The sequence below is a fragment of the Sphaerodactylus townsendi genome, linkage group LG15 (assembly GCF_021028975.2).
Source record: "Sphaerodactylus townsendi isolate TG3544 linkage group LG15, MPM_Stown_v2.3, whole genome shotgun sequence".
Taxonomy (NCBI): domain Eukaryota; kingdom Metazoa; phylum Chordata; class Lepidosauria; order Squamata; family Sphaerodactylidae; genus Sphaerodactylus; species Sphaerodactylus townsendi.
The window spans coordinates 38,794,444-38,809,572 of record NC_059439.1 but is presented as its reverse complement, the minus strand read 5'-3'; the positions used below and the strand labels follow the sequence as shown (position 1 = coordinate 38,809,572).

Genomic DNA, 15,129 nt, shown 5'->3' with positions numbered 1-15,129 from the left:
ATGAGGAAAAAGAATAAGAACACATGATATGTTTTCTTGTGGTCTAACATGGCAGGCACAGCACAGACTAGGAAGCCACGAAACAATTCCTGCCATCTCCAGCTAGAAGGATGAGGCGTTAGGTGACGGGGGAAAAACTTTCTCGGCCAGAGACCCTGGAGAGCGGCTGCCAGTTTGAGTAAGCAATACTGACTGAAAGGTGAAAGGCCTGGTTGTGCATAAGGCTGCCTCATGCCAAATGCCCCCCTGGGCGCAGCAAGCAGCCCAGAGGTGGGATCCAGCCGGTTCTCACAGGTTCCCGAGAGTAGGTTACTAATGTGTGTGTGCTGAGAGGGGATTACTAATTGGGGATTTTGCCACGTGATTTTGGCCTTAGTGACGCCCCTCCTCTCAGCAGTAGCGTGCAGAACTTGGAGCAGTCTAGCAGGAGGTGCACCGGCGTGCGTGGCAGCCTGCGCCTGCGTGCATTCGTTTCCCGCCCAAGGACTGGCACAGCAGCTGTGTCCTTGCCACAGCCTCGCCCCCGTCGTGCCCAGCCCCATTGGCACTACGCCACAGTTTGAATCCTACCACCATGGGAACCTGTTACTAAAATTTTTGGATCCCACCACTGAAGCAGCCCCTGCTCTACTGGGTTGAGAATGAATGTCAACCTCTCCAGTGCCGCTGGTCCTCCCAGGTTGCATGCAGAGAGGCAGCAACCGGCCTCCCTCTAGGGCTCTGAGTGAGCAGCCGTCCGCCTGGAATATCTCCTGCTGCGGCCCTCACCCAGGAGCCTAAAAATAAACCCGGGGTTGCTCAAGGCCAGCCCAGGGTGACTGGTTGTGCCAAGTGACACGGGGGTAACAAGAGGAGGGCTTGGGATGGAACTCCCCTCCCCCACCCAAATAAGGCTCCCAGGCACTGTCAGGGGCCCGATCCTCCCTTTCCTGCTTCTCCCAAACAAGACAGACCCTCCCCATTCCCTGCCTCCCCTTTCCAGGTTAAACTTGCAAAGGAAAAATTTCCCAGTCTCCCAGGAGAGGCCCCCACGATTGCAGAAGCCTGACCTCGGTGGCGGTGGGGATTTTTGACTGCCCCTTATTGGGTTGCCAACCGCCAGGCTGGAGCTCTCCTCGGGCCTGCAACCGACCTCAGACCGGTCTCCCGGCAGGGTGGCCTCGACGGCGCCGCCGACCTCCCGCCATGCCCCAGCCAGAGTTGGCAACCAGAGGCTGCGCTCAGCTGGGAGGCGTCCGGATCTGCCCTCCTGGGGATCGAACCCGCCCCGCCGGCTCCGGCAGCGCCGCCTCCTCCTCCTCCTGCTGGTGCTGCGGCTCGCCCGGCGCCCGCGTCTGCCGGCCCGGGGTCCGCCCGGCGCCGCCTCCTCCTCGCCTTCCTCCTCCTCCTCCTCCTCCTGCTGCCAGCCGAGAGGGCGGAGAGCGCAGCGGCGGGGCTGGGCCGGCCCGGCTCGGCTGCGGGCTTCTCCGGGCGCCCCTCCGCCGCGGCTGCAGCCAAGGTAAGCGGGGGCGGCCGCAGGGAAAAGCCCCCCCCCCCCGCTCGCCTCACCGGGCCGGGGTCGGGGCTGCTTTCCCTCCCGGGGTCGCCGGGCAGACAAAGGCGGGCGGCTCTCGGAGGGCGGGGCTGGCTGGGAGCCCCCCCTCGCCTGGCCAACAAGGGCGGGGCGGCGTGACGCCCTCCGGCGCCATCCCTCCCTCCCTCCCTCCCCGCGGCCGACCTTGCCGGGCTGTTGTGCGCGCGCGAGGCACCCTTCTGCGCCATCGAAGGAGCCCGGTCGGTTGCTGTCCCAGCTGCCTTCTCCGAGGTGCCGGCTCTGCCCCGAGGGGCTTCCAGGCCACAGCGGGGCGAGCGCGGTTCGCAGTGGCGTCCGGCGGGCGGGACTGGGGCTCCGGGTACCCCCCCCCCCTCTTGGCAGCAGCGCGGGCCTCCGTCCCTGGGCAGGGGGCAGAAGAAGAGGGTGCCTGATCCCCGGTGGGTGGGGTGGGAAGGCCCGGGCCGGCACTCGGGAGCAGCAGCGGCCGCTCCCCTTTTCCAGACAAAGGCTACCCCGCCCCCGCCCGCCCCCCCCAACAAAGAAAACAGTGGGGTGGAAGGCGAGGAGCTGGCAGCCAGGCGCCCCCCAGAGCAGACAGAGTCGGAAGGCCGGCTGCGGCGGGGTGGGTGGGGGGATCTGGAAATCAGAGTTTCCCTCTGCAGAGAGTGATGCCCACTGGTGAGAGCTGGCTGCCTGGGTTCGGTGGGAAGGGGAGGACGCGGAGATCGGGGCGTCGGTCTGCAGAGGTTTCCTTCCCTCTGTCTTCCTGCTCAGGCACCTGGGCACTCCCCCCACCCCCTCAGGCTTGTCGCGTGGGGGGGGGGGTTAGGGGGGGATCTGGTTTCAGAGGGATCACGTGCCCTGGCCCAGCGAGGGGAGGGGGAGCCACTTCTGGGAAGCCGCCGCGGAGGGCTCCCTGGCCCGGGTCTTGTGGTCGGGCTTTTGCGCGTCCGGTGGGGCTGCCCCCTGCTGCCCCCTGGGTGGGTGTGCCCATATGGGGCGGCTGCCCAGGCCTGGCTGGCAATGTGGTGGGAAACCCCCTGGCCCCCTTGACCCTGCATGGTACTCCTTGGGTTTTGCCTGGTCCATGTGAGCCTTGGATCGGCGCCCAGGTTGGCCTGACCTGAAGGGTCTCCTTTGCATGCTGGGTAGGTGGGTGGGTGGGAGGCACTCCTGTGCCCCTGAAGGGGCTCCTTTCCGGTCTGTGTGGTTGTGGCTGTTGTGGGCTGTGTGAGTGAAGCGTGGCTGCCCAGTGGCCCCCTCGGCCTGCTGGGATCTTTTTGGTGGAGTGCCTTGAGAAGAGGCCCGCCTGGGACGTGTGAACGGCGGCGTCTCCTCATCTGGAGGCACAGATGCAGACGTGGCCAGTTTCGATGCGTGCCTCCCCCCCTCCCCCCAGGGGCTCTCGGGCCTCCAAGCGCAGCCCATAATTCCAGGGATGCAGCACTTCCCAGCACTGCCTGGGGCGAAGCTTCTCCTGTAGGACTTCTGTCTGCTTCGCCCTCTCTCAGAGTCGTGCTGGAAAAGGGGACGGCAGTTTTGCACTCATCTGGTTTTGGCTTGAGGGGTTGTGGGGGTGGATTTCCCTGCACCCGTCTGTCTGGTCTCTCATCTGCCAGTGGTTAGTTCAGTTGGCACTGTGAAAAATTAATAGAACTGGCGGGGGGGGGGGGTGTTGGTGTGCCCCAAAAGCACCAGTCAGTGGCCACAATAGAACTGGGAGTGGTCCAGTACAGCTCCAGTTTGTTGCAGTCGGAGATCTTCTCTGACGCTTCAGGGTCCTTTACGGTTCTGCCCAAAGGCATCTTTTGGCGCACACGAGGAGTTTGCAGCGCGCACAAAAATAAATCCCTGAATGCTGGACCACTAGAAGAAGAAGAAGAGTTTGGATTTATATCCCCCCTTTCTCTCCTGCAGGAGACTCAAAGGGGCTGACAATCTCCTTGCCCTTCCCCCCTCACAACAAACACCCTGTGAGGTGGGTGGGGCTGAGAGAGCTCCGAGAAGCTGTGACTAGCCCAAGGTCACCCAGCTGGCGTGTGTGGGAGTGCCCAGGCTAATCTGAATTCCCCAGATCAGCCTCCACGGCTCAGGCGGCAGAGCTGGGAATCAAACCCGGTTCCTCCAGATTAGATACACGAGCTCTTAACCTCCTACGCCACTGCTGCTCATGAGCCCCTCTTAGCCACCCTGGGCGGGGGGGGGGGGGGGGCTGAAAGGGATGGTTCCCATCTCCTGTGGTTGCTTCAAAGGCAGTGGCGGAGACCCCCCCCACACACACACACATCTGTCCTCTTGGGGCCTCCAGTTTTTACCAGCTTTCCTCATAGCAGAGTATCGCCTCCGGTTAAAGGTGGTTGTTATTGTTTGTCTTATCAGGAGTCTGAGCAAGTGCAGTCGGGACGCCGTGAACCCTGCTTGGTGGCTGCGGCCCACGGATGGAAAGAGGCAACCGGTGCTGACCCAAAGGCCACAGGGACCGGGCAGAGGGGGGGTCCTCCAACATGGCAGCTCCAGGTACTTGGTGTCTCTCCTTCCGCTGTTACTTTGGCACGATGTTCGCGGTCTTTGCAGAGGGGGACAGAAAGAGACCCAACGTCACCAGGATGTACCACAAAGTCCTACCCTTGGGTCTGCAACCTGTGTCTCTCCAGATGTTCATGGACTACAATTCCCACCAGCCCCTGCCAGCATGGCCAATTGGCAGGGGCTGATGGGAATTGTAGTCCACGAACATCTGGAGAGCCGCAGGTTGCCGATTATTGGCTCGTCACAGAAGCTACGCAGGGTCTGCCCTAGTGAGTATTTGGAAGGGAGACCCCCGCCCCAGATTGCTAAGGGAAGCAATGGTAGCCCCCCTCTATTATTCCTCTTTTGCCTTGATACCCCTACTGGGTCCTCCTCAGGTGGTTGAGGCCTCAGGGCCCTCGCCACCATCAAAGCGGGACAGGATTTATAAAATTAGGAGGTTAGAAAGTTTCTCTGCTCCTCACCCAAATAAAGTTGGTTCTTCGGTAGCAGAAGAAAATAACTTCATGCAATATGTAATCACCTTTGGGCATTCGTAGCCACAAGATGCATTTCATTACGTTTTTTAATTGTGAGAGGAGAGACCTGGCTCTCAGCCCGGAAAGCTAAGTGGGACTTCCTTGTATCGGTGCAGAATACCTGGGAACAAACCCACAGGCGTGGCCATTTGCCTTCGTGCCTCGCTTGGGGGGCTCCCCAGAGAGGTTGCCCTCTGAATGTATTCATTTACTTTGTTTACGTCCTACCTTTGTCCCCAATGTGGCTTTCATCATCCTCTCTTCCATTTTACCCTCACAGCAACCCTGTGAGGTAGGCCAGACTGAGACAGTGTGCCTGTCCCAAGGACCCCCACTGAGCTCCCCTGGCCGTGTGGGCCTTTGGGCCTGGGTCTCCCTACCACTCTTGTGTGTGGGCAAGTCTGCAGCGCCTCGGTGTTTCTACCACTTCCTGTGCCAGGTGCTGCGAAGAACAGAAGAGAAGAGAGAGGATCGCGCCCAACTTCCTTTCTTCCTGCTGCCTGGGCGCCGCTGTTCGTTCTCCACCCCTCCCTGAAGTCTGCCTCGCTTGTGGGGAAAGCAAAGAGCAGTGCACAGAATTGGGGGGGAGGAAGCCGGCATCCCCAGGGGAGCCCAGCCCAATCCCATGATGATGGGCAAGCCATCCGGTCTGGTGCCCATCCCTTAAGCTCCCCACAGGCAGGGCAGGGCCGGGCAAAGCCCGTAGTGATGACAGGCTGGGCTGGAATGCAGGCCAGCCTGCTAGAGCGAGGCACAGGATGGAGGACCTGCCCCCCCCACCCCGCCACTGAACAAATTTTCAGATGTGCTGTGATCGATTTGAGCGCCCCTTGCCCCCCGCTGCCATTTTGGCTGTTGTCTTCTCTGCCCATCCCATTCCTCGCCTGGGGTGCCCCCTCACACAGTTATTTGGCAGTCTGTATGTGTCCTTACTGGATGCTCTCTCCATGCTATTGCTTCACTAGCTCAAGATTAAACTCCGTGGGGGTGGCAGGGGTAAGGAGGCCAAGGATGTGAGAGGCTAGAAAGGGAACGAATGTTAAGGAAGAAGAAGAAGAAGAAGAGTTTGGATCTATATCCCCCCTTTCTCTCCTGCAGGAGACTTAAAGGGGCTGACAATCTCCTTGCCCTTCCCCCCTCACAACAAACACCCTGTGAGGTAGGTGGGGCTGAGAGAGCTCCGAGAAGCTGTGACTAGCCCAGCTGGTGTGGGTGGGAGTGCACAGGCTAATCTGAATTCCCCAGATAAGCCTCCACAGCCCAGGCAGCAGAGCTGGGAATCAAACCTGGTTCCTCCAGATTAGATACACGAGCGCTTAACCTCCTGCGCCACTGGAAGGGGCGAGGGAGGGAGAGAGGGGTCAGGCTACTCAAAAACAGGCAGGGAAACCCCCCCCCTCAATATTTTTTCTGCAAGGTTTCTCACTTCCTGTAACTGAAGGGCCCCGTTCTCCTTTTATCTGAAGCGGCTGCGAGTTCTCCTTTGCTTGTTGTTTTAACTCGGAGAATTAAAACTTTTTCTCCGGTGGCGGAAAGTTCTGTCAAGTCACAGCCGACACGGCAGCCCCTCAGGTGGCTTTCAAGGCCAGACACGCTCAGAGGGCTGGCTTGGTGGTCTCTGATCGGGGCTGGACCCTGCTTACCCTGTTTCCCCGAATATAAGGCATCCCCGGAAAATAAGACGTAATAGAGGTTTTGCTGAAGTGCGAAATAGAAGGCATCCCCCGAAAGTAAGACGTAGCAACATGTTTGTTTGGAAGCATGCCTGACAAACAGAACACAGAAAAAGAAGACATCCCCTGAAAATAAGACATAGCGCATCTTTGGGAGCAAAAATTAATATAAGACACTGTCTTATTTTCGGGGAAACACGGTAGCTGCCGAGATCTGATGCGGTTGGTCTCGTCTGGGCAAACCACGTCTTTGGTCTATTGGGTTGTATTCAGTGCTTTTGCTGTGAGCTACCCCAAGAGTAAACAGTTGCATTGTTAGTGCAGACAAATAAGCAGATAGTAAATTGACCAGATTCTTCTCTGTCAGCTGGTTTCCTTGCCTGCTTTTGAGTAGCCTGCCCCCTCCCTTCCTCCCTCCCTGGCTTCTTCCAAACTGACCCCTTCAACCTTCTTTAACATTCGTTCCCTTTCTAGCTTCTCACATCCTTGGCCTCCCTACCCCCCGTCACCACGGAGTTTAGTCTTGAGCTAGTGAAATGATAACTAAAAGCGGGTGCCTCTGAGCATAGATTGAGTGCACCTTTGCATCCAGCACAGTTCAGGGGAAGGTGCCCATTCAAGCGCCACATTCCTCTCTCTTCCTGCTCCTCTTCTGCCATCCTGCATCTCACACAGAGCTGCGCAGGAGAGCTCTGCTGGGTCGCACCAAAAGCCTGTCAAGCTCAGCGGCCTCTTTCTAGCCAGCCTCTGAGTAGTCACAGGTATACTGCGCCTGTGCCTGCCGGCTCCATTCAGAGAGAACTGCCATGATCGTTCCTCCATGAGTTTGTCTACTCTTTTCTTTTTCTTTAAGCTAAGAGAGGCTGATATTTTTATTTATTTATTTATTTATTTATTTATTTATTTAGTTAGTTAGTTAGTTAGTTAGTTAGTTATTATACTTGTATACCGCCCTCCCCTGGATGTTTGTTTGTTTGTTTATTATACTTGTACACTGCCCTCCCCCAAATGTTTGTTTGTTTATTATACTTGTATACCACCCTCACCCAGATTTTCCGGGTGTTCCTTCTCTGCCTTCCTTTGAGAGCTCCTCATTTCCTTGATTTCAACAAAAGACTGGTTGCCCTGCCCTGCCCTGCCCTGCCCTGCCCTGCCCTGCCCTGCCCTGCCCTGCCCTGCCCTGCCCTGCCCTGCCCTGCCCTGCCCTGCCCTGCCCTGCCCTGCCCTCCTACTCGCAGTGGCCCACCAGGTGCCTTTGGGAGCTCACGTGCAGGAGGTGAAAGCAATGGCCTTCTGCGGCTGCTGCTGCTCCTGAGCACCTGGTCTGCTAAGGCCTTTGCAATCTCAGATCAAGGAGGATCAAGATTGGTAGCCAGAGATCGACTTCTCCTCCATAAATCTGTCCAAGCCCCTTTTTAAAGCTATCCAGGTGAGTGGCCGTCACCACCTCCTGTGGCAGCATATTCCAAACACCAATCACACGTTGCGTGAAGAAGTATTTCCCTTTATTAGTCCTAATTCTTCCCCCCAGCATTTTCAATGGATGCCCCTTGGTTCTAGTATTGTGAGAAAGAGAGAAACATTTCTCTCTGTCAACCTTTTCTACCCCAGGCATAATTTTATAGACTTCAATCCTATCCCGCCTCCTCTCCAAACTAAAGAGTCCCAAATGCTGCAGCCTCTCCTCATAGGGAAGGTGCTCCAGTCCCTCAATCATCCTTTTCCTTTAGAGGACTATACATATTTCAGTATTTGTGTGCATGCCCTGTGGGGGCTGGGGGGGGGGCTAATTTTTAATACCTCCCTGTGTCTCTCATTCTGTCCATGTGCCCTCTGAATTCCTCTGCTGGGGGGCTGGGAAGTCTTGCTTCTCTTCTGAAAGGAACAGCCACTGTTTTAAGGATGGGGAGTTGAAAGTGACCTCTCTCTCTCTCTCTCTCTTCCTCTTCCTCCCTTGTGTCACGGTAGGATACCCTGGTCCTCAGCCCGGCTATCCGGCTGCTTCGCCCCCCTACCCCATGCCGCAGCCGCACCCCATTCCCACCGCGCCCAGCCCGGGCTTCAACGTCTATCCGGCTCCTGGACCGGGGCCGGGGGTCCCCCCACAGCCTCCCCCGCGTGGGTACCAGGAGCACGCCACTACGCCTCAGCACCACCGCCAAGCGCCGGACCCCCACGCCACCATCACCCCTTACATGCCCGTCGGCACGGGCATCCCTCCGGCCTTGGAGTACCTGACGCAGGTGAGGGGTGAGAGCCGCGCGGTGGAGGGTGAGTTTTGCACCCATGAGGCCCCGATCCCTGGCCTGTCCGGCTAAAAGGAAAGCAGGTGTGTGCTTGTCTGTGGGCGGGGGGACTTTCTCTGCTGGAGAGCCGCTGCCCGTTGGACAACTAGGCTGACGGATTAATTTATTTGCATGCTTTGTGAGGGCGAGCCTGCAACTTGTCACACTCCCCTTGGACTGGGTTGTGGGTGCGTGTCGGCTTCGTGATCCACCTGAGTTGCAAGCTACCCGTGTTTAGATTTTTGGGGGGGGTATTTTTGTAATACAGCTTTTCCCCTAACTGGTGGGGTTTTTTTGTGTGTTCCTTCTCAGATTGACCAAATCTTGATACACCAGAAGGTGGAACTCGTCGAAGGTGAGGAAGGGAGAGAAATGGTTTGTGTGTTTGTGGGTGTGTTCAAACAATAGGCTTTCTTTTGTGGACTTTGGCTCAAACCTTCAGTATCATACAGGCCCTCTTTCTTTTTTGAGACCCTTTATTCCAGCTGGCGTTTACCAGGGTTCAAGTGGAAATACTTTTCCCTTCTCCTAGCTGAAATGGGTGGATGTGATGGTCGAATCCAAGGAAGCAGGAATGGGCCCCATGGTTGCCAAGGGCAACGAAGAATGGCCACCATATTGAGATGTATCAACATAATTCTATTGATTGTTGTATTGCTACTCTGATGTTTCATCTCTCTGAATTTTCATTTCAATTTCAATTATATTTGTACCCCACCCCATCCCCGAGGGGCTCAGAGCAGCTAACAACACGATAAACAGTACATTTCAGCAATATAACAAAGATACACCATAACAATAGTAAAAATACATATAACTAAATAACCTCACATGGCGACTTGATATTACAGGCTATACAACTTCCAAGACCTAAACAGCAGCATTAACAATAAGGTACAGCTAAATCCATATAATATCTAGTACTTTGAAAATAAGAACATAAGAACTAGCCTGCTGGATCAGACCAGAGTCCATCTCGTCCAGCACTCTGCTACTCGCAGTGGCCCACCAGGTGCCTTTGGGAGCTCACAGGCAGGAGGTGAAAGCAATGGCCTTAAGAACATAAGAACTAGCCTGCTGGATCAGACCAGAGTCCATCTAGTCCAGCTCTCTGCTCCTCGCAGTGGCCCACCAAGTGCCTTTGGGAGCTCACGTGCAGGAGGTGAAAGCAAGGGCCTTCTGCTGCTGCTGCTCCCGAGCACCTGGTCTGCTCAGGCATTTGCAATTTCAGATCAAGGAGGATCAAGATTGGTAGCCACAGATCGACTTCTCCTCCATAAATCTGCCCAAGCCCTTTTTAAAGCTATCCAGGTGAGTGGCCATCATCACCACCTCCTGTGGCAGCATATTCCAAACACCAATCACACGTTGCGTGAAGAAGTGTTTCCTTTTATTAGTCCTAATTCTCCCCCCCCCCAGCATTTTCAATGAATAAAGCAATACATACAGTGAATCAATAGATTAACAACATCAGAGTATCAATACAACAATCAATCGAATTATATTAATACATCTCAATATAATTTTAGCCCAAAGGCCACCAGCAGTAGCTAAAACGACTGCTAGGGCGCAGCCATGATGGGTTCGTCTCTCCCCCGTTGCCAGGGCATCTACTGTCAACAGTAGAGGGTGAAGTAACTGCAGAGACCCTCTTAATGGAGGGGGGTGGTCTTTACAGTCATCGAGGCAGATGGGGCGGACAAGTGGGGCTGAGCGCTGTCCGGAGCGCAGTGGAGGAGGCCCTCTTCTTGACACAGACCCCCTTACCCCCACCCACTGAGGCTTTTGCCCGCTTTCCTCGGCAGCGTTCATCGGCTTTGAGGGGAACAACAAGTACGAGATCCTCAACAGCCTTGGCCAGCAGATCTTCCACGCCGAGGAGCAGAACGACTGCTGCACGCGCAATTGCTGCGGCTCCCTGCGCCGCTTTTCGATGCGGGTGGAGGACACCGCGGGGCGCGAGGTCTTGCGCATGGTGCGGCCCTTGAAGTGCGTCAGCTGCTGGTGCCCGTGCTGCCTTCAAGAGGTGAGCCCCGGGGGGGGGGGGGCTTCTCCAGCTGGGCATTGAACCAAGCACTAAGGTGCCAACGCGGCTCTTGGCCATCAGCAACGGGCAGGAACCGGGGGGGGGGGGGGCATCCCTCGACCTGCACTTCTGTGGTCCCGCAGCAGGCTTGGCTCAGAACCATCCCTAACCCTGCGGGGGGAGGCGGTGGGGCAGCAAATCACTCTGGTTCGGGTCTGGCCATCTCCACCCCACGGGGGCTTAATCCTGCCTACCCAGAAGACTTCGCTCAGCTGACTGCATTCTCTTGGTCTCCCTCCCAAAAATTCGGGCCCTGTCCTGAATTCCCCGCTACCTGGTGGCATGGATCCTTTGGCCGTGTCCCCTCTCCCCCTCTGGATCGGATGTCGTCTATTAGATTATGTGTGGGTTAATGTTTGCTACTGATTGTATTGATTGCATTGAGTCTTAGCTGAATTGTTGGCTGTTTGTATTTGTTATCTATGGGTGATTTATTTGGTGATTTTATTTGATGTAAACCGCTCTGAGCCCTCCGGGGATAATTAATTAAATTACTACTACTACTACTACTACTACTACTACTACTACTACTACTACTACTACTACTACTACTACTACTACTACTAATAATAATAATAATAATAATAATAATAATAATAAGCCTTTATTTGGCATAACAATAATCATAACACAATAAAAAACCTGAGAGAAAAGGTACACAAATACAAAGGTTTAAGATAGAATATTACTGATTGTGCATCACCTCCAGTAAAAATCGTGCTACCAATTCACACGTTTCATTGTCAGAATTGTCCAGGGATGGGTGGAGGAAGGGGAAAGGGAGTCTACCTGATTCTCCCATTTCACTAGGTATCCTAGAAAGAATATTGGAATATTTTGATCTGATATTAGCAAATTTAGGGCAGCAAAGCAGTTGATGTGCCAATGTAACAACAACAACAACAACAACAACCACCCTGCCCCCCGTGGCAGTGGGACGGGCTCCTCCGGAATGCCCACTGAGGTGCTTAAGTGGTTCTATCCGGCAGTGAGACTTCTTCAGACCTTGCTGTGGTTGTGGAAGGAGGTGTTTTGAGGGCAGGGTGGGTGCTGTTTTCAGCCTGGGGGTGGGAGGGAGGTATTGCTGGTTCTCACGTGGGGGATGGTTTTCTTCTTTGCCACCAGCACAGATTAGAGAGCTGGGCGAAAAACAAACAAAAATGAATTGCAACAGAGATAAACGTAAGATACTACTACACTTAGGCAGAAAAAAATTAAACGCACAGATATGGGATGGGTGGCACCTGGCTTGACAGCACTACATGTGAAAAGGGATCTGGGAGTGTTAGTAGACCACAAACTGAACATGAGTCAGCAGTGTGATGCGGCGGCCAAGAAAGCCAATGCGATTCTGGGCTGCATCAATAGGAGCGTAGCGTTTACATCGAGGCTGGACGGCCACCTGTCAGGAGTGCTTTGATTGTGTGTTCCTGCATTGCAGGGGGTTGGACTTGATGGCCCTTGGGGGTCTCTTCGAACCCTATTATCCTTCTCCCTCTTCTTCACACAGCTTGAAGTGCAGTGCCCTCCTGGCATCACCATTGGACATGTGGTCCAGACGTGGCACCCCTTCATGCCCAAGTTCTCCATCCAGAACGCTGAAAAAGAGACTGTCCTGCGTGTTTTGGGGCCCTGTTTTGCCTTCAGCTGTGGCGGGGACGTCACCTTTGAGGTGCTCACAGAACACAGGGCCAAAGAGGGAATGGGAGAGGGCGGAGGGCTATGCTCAGTGGTGGGATTCAGCCGGTTCGCGCCACTTCGGCAGAACCGTTTGCTAAAACGGCGCTCGTAAACAACCAGTTGTAAAATTATTTGAATCCCACCACCGGAACCGGTTGTTAAATTATTTGAATCCCACCACTGGCTCTGCTGTTCGTGTTGGGGGCATTCTGCACGTGCTCAGATGCACTCTTTTTTCAGTCCAGTTTCATAAAAACTAGGACCAAGAGGCTTAGAGGCAGCTTCTACTCTAGAGCTGTGGCTATGCTGAACTCCGCGGCTTCGTGTTGATGTGTTTGGGGCTGTGTAGGGATGGGTGGAGGAAGGGGAAAGTGAGGATGGGGTATGAGTCTTGGAATTGTGTGCATCGAGGAATGCTGCTGTGAATTTCGTTGTGCGTGCACAATGACAACAAAATGCTTATGCTTATGTTTATAAAAAACAAAACTTGGTTCTCCTTTGGAGAACGGCACTTTTCAATGTGCCTCGTGAAAGGCAATTTGGTGACGGGGCTTCCTGTGTTGGGTGGAGCCAGAAAAGCCACTTCTGGCGATTTGCTGGTAAGAACGTTGCTTGCCTGGATTAGTCAGGGGAAATACAGGCTGCTGGACAGCATCCCTAGTGTGACCTCTGGGGTTCCTTCTTGGCTTCCTGGGTGGCAGCTGACAGCCCTGTCCCTTCCGTGCGCAGGTGAAGACCCTGGATGAGTCTCGTGGTGTCGGGCGGATCAGCAAGCAGTGGAGCGGTCTCCTCAAGGAGGTCTTCACCGACACGGACAACTTTGGCATCCAATTCCCCATGGACCTGGACGTGAAAATCAAGGCGGTGCTGCTGGGTGCCTGTTTCCTCATTGTGAGTCCGAGCCCCCGCCTGCAGCCGCCCCCATGACTGAGAGAGTCGAGTTAAACTCGGGGAGCATAATTTTTTGCAAGATTTGAACAGGCAGAATTAGGTATCCGAAAATTAAGAACATAAGAACAAGCCAGCTGGATCAGACCAGAGTCCATCTAGTCCAGCACTCTGCTACTCGCAGTGGCCCACCAGGTGCCTTTGGGAGCTCACCTGCAGGAGGTGAAAGCAATGGCCTTCTGCGGCTGTTGCTCCCGAGCACCTGGTCTGTTAAGGCATTTGCAATCTCAGATCAAAGAGGATCAAGATTGGTAGCCATAAATCGACTTCTCCTCCATAAATCTGTCCAAGCCCCTTTTAAAGCTATCCAGGTGAGTGGCCATCACCACCTCCTGTGGCAGCATATTCCAAACACCAATCACACGTTGCGTGAAGAAGTGTTTCCTTTTATTAGTCCTAATTCTTCCCCCCAGCATTTTCAATGAATGCCCCCTGGTTCTAGTATTGTGAGAAAGAGAGAAAAATTTCTCTATGTCAACATCTATGTCAGTCATTTTCTTCTTCCTGCCTAATGATGCTGGTTCCAGTAGAAGAAGAAGAGTTTGGATTTATAGCCCACCTTTCTCTCCTGTAAGGAGACGCAAAGTGGTTTACAATCTCCTTTCCCACCACTCCCCCCTCGCAACAAACACCCTGTGAGGTGGGTGGGGCTGGGAGAGCTCCGAAGAACTGTGACTAGCCCAAGACCACCCAGCTGGCATGTGTTGGAGTGCACAAGCTAATCTAGTTCACCAGCTAAGCCTCCATAGCTCAAGTGGCAGAGCGGGGAATCAAACCCGGTTCTCCAGATTAGAGTGCATCTGCTCTCTATTCGAGATTCGAACCAGGATCTTCTAGATCCTCGGTTGACATTCTGATCACTACATCACCCCAGCTATCAAGTTCCAATTCCTCACTCACGTCTCACACCGGAGGTCAGAGGCTGTGACTTTAAGGACATCTTTTATTTTATTTTTTTTCCACCCACAGGATTTCATGTTCTTCGAAAAGACCGGGGAAGTCGGGCAGCGGAGTTCGGTCATCACAAGCTAGGAGCGTGCGGAATCCAAAACCCCCCCCCCCCCCCCCCGCCCTAACCCGGATGAGCCCCATTCCAGTTCGTAAAAGGGGAAAGAGTGTGCGTGGTGGTGTTTACTTGTGTGTAAGAGTGGCAGGCTGCTGTCCCCACCTTGTATGTTGGGTAAATAATTCTATCTTTGTGTGTATTTCCTGCTGGTTTTTCAAAGAAGCGCAGCTCAGTGGGAGGTCTACTTGAAAACCTGCCAGGTGGCCATTCAAGAGCAACTTGCCTTTGGATCATTCCCTTGCAGGGGTAAAGGGAGGGGAGGAAGAAGAAGAAGAGGAAGAAGAAGAAGAGGAGGAGGAGGAGTTTGGATTTATACCTCACCTTTCTCTCCTGTAAGGAGACTCAAGGTGGCTGACAAGCTCCTTTCCCTTCCTCTCCCCACAACAGACACCTTGTGGGGCAGGTGGGGCTGAGAGAGTCCTGAGAGAACTGTGACTAGCCCAAGGTCACACAGCAGGAATGCAGGAGTGTGGAAACACATCTGGCTCACCAGATAAGCCTCCGCCACTCAGGTGGAGGAGTGGGGAATTGAACCTGGTTCTCCAGATTAGGATCTGGAGGACGTCCCTCCTGAGGCAAGCCGTCTGTTCCTCTGAGGCATGCCAAAGGGGTGGGGGGGCAGGTGAGCAACAGCTGTGGCGCTGGGGCCACCCATTCAACGCTAATTGATGCCGGGCCCCAAACCGCCAGAAGAGTCTGCTATGCAAGGCCTGTTGTATTTGCACTGCTGCACGAGTCCCTGCCGCTCCTGTGGGCCTTGTGGAGGAGAACTGTCCGGTGGATCTCACAGGTGAGGATCTCACAGGTGAG

General features: G+C 54.7%; 1 protein-coding gene across 6 annotated transcripts; it reads left to right on the top strand.

Annotated features, from left to right (window-relative positions):
* Positions 1 to 1,361: 1,361 nt before the first annotated feature.
* PLSCR3 (phospholipid scramblase 3) lies at positions 1,362 to 14,645 on the top strand. 6 transcript variants are annotated; one of them, XM_048517774.1, is made up of 8 exons: positions 1,362 to 1,498; positions 3,914 to 4,051; positions 8,223 to 8,497; positions 8,852 to 8,894; positions 10,345 to 10,565; positions 12,136 to 12,297; positions 13,035 to 13,196; positions 14,223 to 14,645. In XM_048517774.1, the coding sequence occupies exons 2-8, from the start codon at positions 4,039 to 4,041 to the stop codon at positions 14,283 to 14,285; spliced, it is 939 nt and encodes a 312-aa protein (XP_048373731.1). In that variant the 5' UTR covers positions 1,362 to 1,498; positions 3,914 to 4,038; the 3' UTR covers positions 14,286 to 14,645. The 6 variants fall into 6 exon arrangements, with proteins under 6 accessions (XP_048373731.1, XP_048373730.1, XP_048373732.1 ...); XM_048517773.1 differs by lacking the exon at positions 1,362 to 1,498 and adding an exon at positions 1,651 to 1,804; XM_048517775.1 differs by lacking the exon at positions 1,362 to 1,498 and adding an exon at positions 2,072 to 2,212.
* The last annotated feature ends 484 nt before the right edge of the window (positions 14,646 to 15,129 follow it).

Excerpts from the sequence above, each read along its gene's own strand:
- PLSCR3 (XM_048517774.1), top strand. Across the intron at positions 8,498-8,851 it reads CCTTGGAGTACCTGACGCAG|ATTGACCAAATCTTGATACA; the intron begins GTGAGGGGTGAG and ends GTTCCTTCTCAG. Across the intron at positions 13,197-14,222 it reads TGGGTGCCTGTTTCCTCATT|GATTTCATGTTCTTCGAAAA; the intron begins GTGAGTCCGAGC and ends TTCCACCCACAG.